This window comes from Carica papaya, chromosome 3 (assembly GCF_054855325.1).
Source record: "Carica papaya isolate Zhongbai chromosome 3, ASM5485532v1, whole genome shotgun sequence".
In the NCBI taxonomy this organism is placed as follows: domain Eukaryota; kingdom Viridiplantae; phylum Streptophyta; class Magnoliopsida; order Brassicales; family Caricaceae; genus Carica; species Carica papaya.
The window spans coordinates 31,593,747-31,604,314 of NC_142311.1; the positions used below are offsets into that span (position 1 = coordinate 31,593,747).

At 29.0% G+C, this 10,568-nt stretch overlaps 1 protein-coding gene across 1 annotated transcript; it reads left to right on the forward strand.

Moving 5' to 3' along the window:
• The first annotated feature begins 4,739 nt into the window (after positions 1–4,739).
• Positions 4,740–5,631, forward strand: LOC110812311 (Thioredoxin superfamily protein). The gene has a single exon (XM_022039092.2). The coding sequence runs from the start codon at positions 4,939–4,941 to the stop codon at positions 5,245–5,247; it is 309 nt and encodes a 102-aa protein (XP_021894784.1). The 5' UTR covers positions 4,740–4,938; the 3' UTR covers positions 5,248–5,631.
• Positions 5,632–10,568: the final 4,937 nt, after the last annotated feature.

The following is a 10,568-nucleotide window of genomic DNA, read 5'->3' on the forward strand; positions in this document are numbered from 1 at the left end:
TATAGTTAGAATACAAATTGCATAATATTTTTTTAAAAGTAAAAGATGTTTGTTGAGTTAAAAAAATTATATAATCATCATAGGTATTTATTACGGATCTGCGTAAGAAATAGTCAATATTATAAACGGTATACTATAATATAAGTTTATATATACGACAAACAATACAAAAGATGACATTAGGCACAATCTCTCTCCTCCATATTGTTTTTTGCTCTAAGGATGCCTTGGAACAAATTCTCTAAATCATAATCAAGAAGTGATTGTAGGACATTTGTTTTTCACCAGCATTGTGGCAAATAAATTTAGCCCATTTCAAAATAACGAAAATGGTCAAAAGCCAAATAAATAATTTATTTAAAAAAATGAAACATGAAAAGAAAATAAAGCAATTAGTTGGATAGAATATTAGAAAAAAGAGTCATTTAATCTTAAAGTTCAAAATTTCATGTGACTCTTGGGCCACACAAATTCTGGCCGAATATTAGAACATGAAAATTCTACACTAAATTCATTCTAAAAAGCAATACCAAATTTTATATATAGTCTTGATTCAATTAACCAATACGAACGTAGTACGTACTAGAAAAACTATAAATACACTTGCTACGTTTCGGCGCCGCGGTCCTCTCTCAGTCATATTCATATACATATGCATATATATATATATATATATATGTGTGTGTGTGTAATGTACTTGACTGATTGCTTTGAACTCCAAGTCATATTCGTATACATATGCATTTATATATATAATATGTATGTAGTATACTTGACTGATTGCTCCTGAATTCTAATAGATCGTTTATAGAATTGGAACTTAAAATTTAAATCAAGATGTTTAATTACGTGTATGCATAATAATACTTATATATATGTGCGTTTATATATACATAACAGTGATACAATATTCATTACTATATAATTAAAAGATCATGTGCAATCTTAGTCTAACAGTAAATTAATTCTCTGATTATTATTGATCAGAGAACACCATTTTAATCAAGATCTCTATGAGAGATTTGGCTAACATCTAAAATGATTCCCAATCCATGCATGTGAATTAAGGATTGCTGACAACCACTAGATCATGTTAATTTAAACCAAAACAACTCGAATCAAAATCAATGATATATGAACACAATATTTATGTATATATATATATATATATATATATATATTCACGAGCGAAGCACTAACAAACATATATGCATGAAAATAACATGTAATAATTAATGCAGAGAGATAATCTCGGGGGATCATATATATATTTTGTTCGATATATAATCTAAAGGATTGAGTAAGGCTGAGAGATCAGAATAATTTTTTATCTTCTTTTTCTCTCTATGCTTTTCAATTTTTTGATGTGGGAAGGTATTCCTTGTGTCTGTATATCTATTATATATATACACATATATTTAAAGCAACTAATAAAGCTATATGTTCCTTGTCATTTCCCTTTCTCCTTTTCTTGATAAAGGAATAAGGGAGAGCAATTTGCATGTTGTACACCCCTGTACCTCACCAATCCTATATAATATATGTATTCATATATATATAAAATATGTATTCATATTATATATATATATATAAAATATATATAACTGTGCGTGTGATGCCACGATCCGTCCTCGCAATCTTTCTTTTATCTTTGGCGTAAAGTTGACATTCTTTTTCTGACTCTACCCATTCTCATTTCTCCTTCCTTTTCACTTATCTTTTTTCGACCACACGTGCAAGCACACGTGTGCTCATCCCCACACTCAAATTAAGTAGATATATATACTTTCCCACGGCATTGTAATTGTAACATACATGACCTATATGTACATCTGATACACTGTAATATTTATCGTAAAAGATTGAACAACATGGACGAATAATACAATCAATCGCTTTAATCTTGGCCAATAACCCTATTTATCTCAAACCTCAAAATATCACGGTAATAATGGAGAAATCATATGGATATTTTTCCCTGGTTAATATATACAATTACACATGTATTTTTGATAGTCATGTGTGCATGCATGCATGGCTAGCGACGTACTACCTTATTACGTACGATCAAGTAACCCTACAAACTAAACTGGCTCTTGGCCCCTCTGTTGAGCCGGTTATGGACCTTTTTTTTTTTGGCCTTGATCTGTATGTATAGATATATACACAATATTATGCTTCTTTTTGCAACTGATGTATTCATGGCCACATGTGAGACGCGAAAACTACATATCATAAGGAGTATATATGTATATGATATAAAATACAATTTTTTGACTTTATAACATCCAAAATTACCAAGATTCGAGTTGGTGATGACAAAAAGTTGATTTGTTTTTTAAAAAAATGAAAAAAAAAAAGGTGATGGATTTATCAACTTGTTAGCTTTTAATTGTGGAGAGAGTTTTCTAGACAAGGCATGCATGCATGCATTCTCGAGTTTTCAAGAAATTCAGTCATGGCAGATTAACCATAATAGTTTGTGTGTATATGCGTTCCTCGTTATCATTATAGGTGAATTTTTTTATAATTATAGATGAAGGAAAATATTAAAAATAATAAAAATAAAAGAAAAGAATTAATGGATGATATTGGGGACCTCAAGGCATAAGATCACTTTTCTTGGAAAAAAAAGCCGTGTGCTTGAAAGCGAGGGGATGCTTAGCTCACTAGCCTTTCTTTTAAGAAACAAACAATAATATTACATAACACATATACATATATATATGTACAGGAAAAATAGAAAATTTGGCGAAGAAAATGTGATGCAGATCTATTATTCTTGACGAACTGACATCATTTCACAGCCATAGGAAACATATATTATATATTTTGTTTTCTTGTAATCACCTATATTTTGGTCTAGTTAAAATATCAATTTATATTTTATTATAATTAACTTTTGTTTATGTCATTTATCATTTAACAATTTGTTCTTTTTGAAATGGGAATAAGATTTTGTTTTTTAGGTCGATAATTAGAATTTTTTTTTGCTACTAAATGAAAAAAAAAAAAAATAAAATAAACTGATCTCTAAATTTTTACGAGACGAGTCTTCAAAGTATCATAATAGTCAAGATATATCATATACTTCAGCTTATCACGTGTATGATAAATAAGATCGGTCAAACGATCTATTCAAGTATTACCCTCATGAATATATAAATGGTCTCTACGGTCAAGTCGCGACACTTTCTCTCATAATTAATAAAAAAATAATATAATACTAGAAGTCACATAAAATACCTAATTTTCTTCGACACTAAAAGAGTTCAAATATTTTTTCAATTAACCTTCAAGGTTGGCAGAGAATGGAATTAGGTTGATTTAGTAATAACCTTCACGTTGCCAAACAAGTTTATCCTGAATCTTATTCTCCATTCTAATTCTAGAATTAGCAACTTCAATACAAGTGCATGTTATTTGAGAAGAACATAAGAATTCACTCTACGGTCAAGTGCATGTTAGAAATAGAACTTCAAAATTATAATTTATATATATTTATAATTAATTACCATAAAATAAAAATAAGCTACTAACTATAATCCAACTGTTAATTAATTACCATAAGGTAATTACCAAAACGTAAAAACCATCCACTAAACATAATCAAACTCTTAACTATAATTATCCGTGAGGTTATTGAAAAACAACAATCTAATACAATCTTAAACTGCATTAAGATTCTGGTTTGATTGAAAAAAATTCAAAAATATAATCAGTCATTACATTAATAATAACCATGGATTAAAATTCTGTCTCTCACTACAATAATAATAATATAGATATATATAGCTGCTAGGCTGTATGTTTTTCTTTTTTCTTCAATTGGATGCGAATCTTATTACAGCAACGGAGAAGAAAAAAGAAAAGGTCCCCCTTTTGGATAATCCTAATGCTTTCTCTCCAACTCAACAGATGCCTACGAGATAGATATGGGCAAAAAATTACACCTTGTAAACTTTTTAACATTACTAAATCACATATGAAAATCTTTATATATATATATATATATATACACATACATACACACACACAGGACTATATATTTAATCCATATTATTTAAACTAGTTACCCAAATCTATTTAATCTATAGAGGTCCTTATATATATATATATATAGGACTCTTAACTATTTATATACACGAAACAATAATTTATTAGAAAATAAACTAAATTAATTCTCCCAAAATTTAAAATTAAAAGAATATAAGCTATTGTTTATGTAAATTTATAGGAAACATTCCGGACGCAGAACTCAACCAGATTTTAGAAAGACAGAAAAGCACATAAATTTAACAAAAACATGCAAATAGAATAAGAAATAATTTTAATTTTGCATGGATCCAACTAAATTCTGCTTTCTCGTTAATCCAAGTTATTAAGAAGAAGTTTGTAACAACAAGAACAAAGCAAAAAGTATCAGGAGTGAATATAAATATATAGATGTACATATATATATATATATGGTAAATTGTAAGTAGATAATAGTTCTAATAATGCGAAGCCGTACAAAGGACACACACGTCTCTAAAAAATTTTCCGTATACAAAAGATTCGTCACCTTCTTCTTTCACTTTCAAGTGATGATCGATGAGTTAATACGAAACCGACCCAAAAATCTGTGGAACATTCTCATTGTAATTTTCTTCACCACCAAAACTTTTTTTTAATTTCTTTTTAAAATTATTTTCAGTATTTGAAATGCTGATATTCATCATCCTCAACACTATATATACAAACCCTCCTACTAGCTTTCAAATCATCCTCAACAACAAAACTTCAAAGCCTTCAAGTTACTCACACCTCTTCTACCATTTCCTCACGCCTAATCGTTTACCGATACTTTTTATTATAACTTGCATTTTATACCCATTAAAGTCTGTCTCCTTCGTCCATTAATCAGATCATATATATAGAGTTTAGTGGTTTGTGGCGATGGAGAGATTGACAAAGATGGTGCAAGAGAAGCCGGTGGTGATCTTTAGCAAGAGCTCTTGCTGCATGTGCCACACGGTCAAGACTCTGATATGTGACTTCGGGGTGAATCCGGCGGTGCACGAGCTGGATGAGATACCAAGAGGGCGGGAGATCGAGCAGGCTCTGGCTCGGCTTGGGTGCAGTCCGACGGTGCCGGCGGTGTTCATAGGTGGTGAGCTTGTGGGTGGAGCCAGTGAAGTGATGAGTCTTCACCTCAGTCGCTCCTTAATCCCCCTGCTTAAAAGGGCTGGAGCTTTATGGGTTTAAAGTTGATTAATTAAATTAATCGGCGGCACCCATAATAAGCATCGTGTTCCTGTGATGATGATCATTTGCTAACTGGTTATTTACATATAGTGTATATCTATACACTTTGAAGATGACATATGAGATATCAGTAGGTAGGTGCCGGATGGAATATTATTAAAAACTACGTAATGGTACTAAATATTGCGAGTCCTTTATATATATATATATGAGTGTAGTAATGGTCTTTTTTGGTAATGTAATATATATATATATATATGTATATGTATTTACTGTTATATATACATATGGTCTCTTTTTCGTAATATGTAATGTTCCATGTATGATCCCTTTTGGTGATGTAACTTATTCAGCTTATAATAATAAATTAGTTACCGTTAATTAGCTCGGACTTCGTCATTTTCTCTATTTCTTTTTATTTGTATATTGACATGTGTGTTTAGATATATCAATTAAGAAGGCAAACAAAAGAAAATTGTATTCATTTAGTTTTTTTTTTTTTGGTAGGGAGTGGGTGAAGAGATAGATCTTCATTGATGAATATGATCGGGCTTGCTCTAATAGAAAAACTATATAGTTCATATATAGTCATTTAATAATTAAGTAATTTATGTGTCTCCTTATCTAAGATTATAATTTAAGAATTTAAATTAAATTAAAAGTAATATTAATGTTCTGACAACAACAAAACATATTCTATAAATACGTTAACTTTAAAATTCAAAAATATGGTCATAATGAGGATTGAACAACAAATTGATGTTAATATCGAAAGACATACACGAGGATGAATATTTCAATTTGAATTACAAATACATAAGATTATTAAAAAAACAAAAACAAAGATTTGCTTTTTGAAAATAAAGAATAGATTTCTTGAATAAAAAAATAATAATAACATCAAAAAAGAGGATACAAGAGATCCAAAAACAAAAAGACTACAACAAGAAGGGTCCAAAACAACACCAAAGTCACGAGAAGAAGTGAATACAATACATAAATAAACTAAAAAGGACATTATAATAAAAAATACAAACGCACCATAAAAACAAGGATAAACATGCTCAAAATTGCCCCTTCCTTGACAAATAAGCTCTCATAAATAAATTAGATTGTTTTCTAAAATATGGCATATACTACGAGGCTCTAAGACCTAATGTTCAAGTCATTGGATGACTGAAGTACCAACGTTTGGTGGTTGGATGCAATCCTCCATCGCTCAATAAAACTAGCTTTAAGCACCACACACTTGAGATTTAAAGCACAAGAAAATCTCTTAACACCACAACCCTCCATTAGTATCTGTTGAAAGTTACTAACTCTTCTGTATATCTACCTTTCACTTTTTGTATTAAAGATCATCATAATACCAACCATGATTGGTCATGTTAGAAATAACTCAAGAATATCATAGTAAATTACATAATAATTAAGTCTAAATTAAAAGATTGAGAAAAAATCTAAATAAGTAAATTACGTAATAATTAGTGCATATATAACAAGCATAAGATAATAATTAATCCATCAATTGCAAGTTGACTCACAAGTGGAGAAACAATTATTTATACAAAGATTAAATAGAGATAATGACTTAATTTTTAATAAATTATAGGAACCTAAAGTACTTTAATTACAACCTATTCCCAATCGAAGTGATAGTTGATTTAAAAATGTTTGATATTGACATGGATAACTAAAATTTGAGCTTAATAAATTGCTCTTCTATCGTCCCACCACAATACAAGAAAATGATTAGATGGAAGACCAAGTTTTTGAAATGTATAAATCACAGAAGCTCAATAATAATATAGCAACACTATTTGTATTCACTTCTAATGTAGGTATGGACAATCTTATTTTTTTTATTTTTTATAAAATAATATTAAACATCTCTTATAAAGAAAAAATTAGATTGGAACCATGATAGATTGCAAAATCAATAGTAAAGTGTTAATCATTAAGACAACCAATAAAATAAAATTCTAGTAAACATTACGCTTTGTTTTTTTTTTTTAAGTAAGCTAAGTTTATTAGTAAGAATAAACACAGAGTGCCAAGAGATGCAAAAACAAGTTTACACAACAGCCTATAAGAAGCAATTTATACACAATAGAATCGAGAAGGTCCAACAAAAACAACCAATAAAATCACTCAAGTAGGAGCACTCTCCTAAATAGGAGTAGGAAGGAAGATGCAAGTAAAACAAACATCTAAGACCTGAAATATGAAGAAATGAGGAGTAAATAAAGGTAAAAAAAAAATTACGCAATTACAAGTAGAACAAGACTATAAGTAAATCAAGTAGTTGGCAAGAAATGAGCCAAGAGAAAATTGTTAATGTTGTAGGTATGAGCTAATATGAACAAAAAGATCTTACTTTATAATATTTCAGTTTAAGACACGTTTTTTTTATACATTTAAATAGAGTTTTTTAATTAGCTAATAGTTTACACTTTTATAGTTGAGAGAGGTTGCTTTATGATTATGACATATTTTACTCAGTATAACTCTTAGAGTTTTTCTTGTCTTTATGTGGAATTGAGTTTTTTATCCATGAAGGTTTTGTTGTTGAGCATGATCAAAGTGATTTAAATGTATGAATTATGTTATATTTCACATTTGATATGTGTTTGAATGGTGAGAGACCTTCTTTTTCAGGTTGGCATTCAAGGTTGTAGGTGGTTTACTTTTATCCCTAGCCATGGTTTTGTGTTATTAATCCTTTGTTGGATTGTTCTCTAGTTGATTGATATTTCATTAATCTTATATTGTGTAACAATTATAATATTAACTGACTATTTATTGATAAAATTATTTTTTGATTTTAAAAGTTATAATTACCTCTATAAAAACAAGGAAAAAAAAAACAATTGTAACCCATAATGGAGTGATTGTTAGCATGACAAAGAGGTCTTTTCATAGTTGCCTAGTGTTTAGTTAACAAGTTATGCATTAATTAATATAGTTTATGAACAAAGAGTATAAAGTCTAAGTAGGTAAGCATATTAAAGTAAAAATATAAATAATTGAATGTCTATTGACAATTTGTAAACCTCATTTTAAACTTAACTACAAAGTTAAAATATATAGATTTAAAGAGTAAAACAAGATTCAAATCTTCTTTGATTGGATGATTGGTACTTCCCTCATTCTATTAAAAGATTGTGATTTTGAATTAGGTTGTGTATTTTTCATATATTTTTATTGGGAAGTTGTGTTAAGATTTATGTTTATGTGTCACCTAATTAATAAAAAGTACAAATTTTTCACACTTGTACAAACGTTTGTAATCTTGCCTTAAGTGAGTAACCTATGAGATAAAATTCAAACAAGAATCTTAAATTAGTTCACAATATTTTCCTTTTTTTTCAAACTTCAATACATTAGAATTACCATTAAGTCTTTGGTTGGACAGTTGATACATCTCTTCCTTTTGTAAGAGGTTATAAATTCGAGTTGAATTATACATTTTCGTAGGTTATGGATAGAAAGTTATGTTATTATTGTTATACATGTATCATCTAATTAATAAAATATATGCATTTCTACTAAAAATACATTAATTAGAGCTCATTATAAAATAGACATGTTTGTACTAAAGAACAATGTATATCAACCACTTCTTCATTTTATGAAGAGTATAATGATGTATTGGTTAATTTCTTTTTAGTTTAACTTTTGAAGAAAAAAAATTAATTGTAATCAATTATTTTACATGGTCTAAGATCAAGAGAATTTGGATTGTTTAAAACCTTGTCCTCTCTTACATATTATACTCAATCGTTGTTTTCTTCATATGATTGGAACTTTAAGTTGCACTCATCAATATTTAATCATCCTGTGGCTTCTCGCTTATTTTCTAGCTTTAATATCTTTTCGAGTCTTAATCAGTGTACTAAGTTTAAGAATCTCTCTTACATGTGAAAAGACAAGTTGAGATAATTTATTTTTATAATCAATTATTTTACGCTATTATATTGTAGAATTTCAAAGTAATTAGCTTCTCTAGAATCAATTCTCAAAATATTGATGTCTCATGTTAGGTTGCCCTTCCATATATTGTTAGGTATTTTGTTATTGTAATCACAAATTTAATATCATAAAAGAGCTTAGTTACATCCTCCTATATATGGTTAAGAAAATATGTAAGTGGTTTTCTTTATTTATAATGTTTGAGATATTATTATTATTATTATTATAACTATATATTATATTGATGCGGGAGTAGTAATTTATTACTCTTTTAAACTCTATGATTATGTTTGCTATATTAGATTGGATAGAGCAAGATAGAACACAATGTGGTAAGGTTTATTATCCTACTATACCTAATATTTAGAAGTAAATTTTTTACAGATAAAATAAGTTAACAAGAGTTAGAAAATTATTAATATTTTGAAAGGATTACAATGAATATACCTAAACTTTTTATTTCAATATATATACCTCCCGGTAAGAATGCCAAAATCCTCACTCCATTACTCCCCTTATTACAACCATTGTCACTATTACCATCACCACTCCCGTTTTGATACTTTTGTAGTTATCGAGCACGACTAACATACTCTCATCGTCATTGCCTTCGCAAACATCCTCCTTGTTATCGTGGTTACCATTACTATTGTTGTCGTAATCATTATAATTATTATATAACTTCGGAACTTTTTACTCAATTATTTGTTATCATTACTAATGTTATCACTATTATTTTTGTGATGGTTAACCATTATCGTCGCAACTCTACATGCAACTGCACACACTGGCACCACCTTTGATTAGCAAAAAGTGATTAACAATAGAATAGAGTTTTAAATTTAAAATACATATTAAGAAGATGAATAATTAAAATGTTATTTAAAATTTTTAAAAATAATTTATAAGAAAAGGAGCTTAAATCCTGTCCATTCAATTTCACGGACTTGATCCAAATTGGATCTTACTGGGCCGCTCCTAAAATTATAGGAGAGAGCTGTCTGGTGTTTTTTTTTATTATTTATTAAAAAAGTAATAATAAATTTGGGGTTACACGTGGATAGAAAAAAGAAAGATTCGCCGGATCAGACGACTCAGAGAAGACGTCACAAGTCCCAAGACAGACTGTGGGCCCCACTCTGCACAGCCAATGAATGTCTCACTCATCACATTAAACCCACTAATCACTTCATTAATCACACTAACCACCCTACGTTAATCTCCTTGTCTTCTCCTTCTCCTTTTTCTTCTTCTTCTTCTTCGTCTTGTTCCTTCTTCTGCTGATTATTATAATTATTATTACAAAAACCTTCTACTCGTTTTCACTGTTCTTTTTTTTTTTTTTGTCT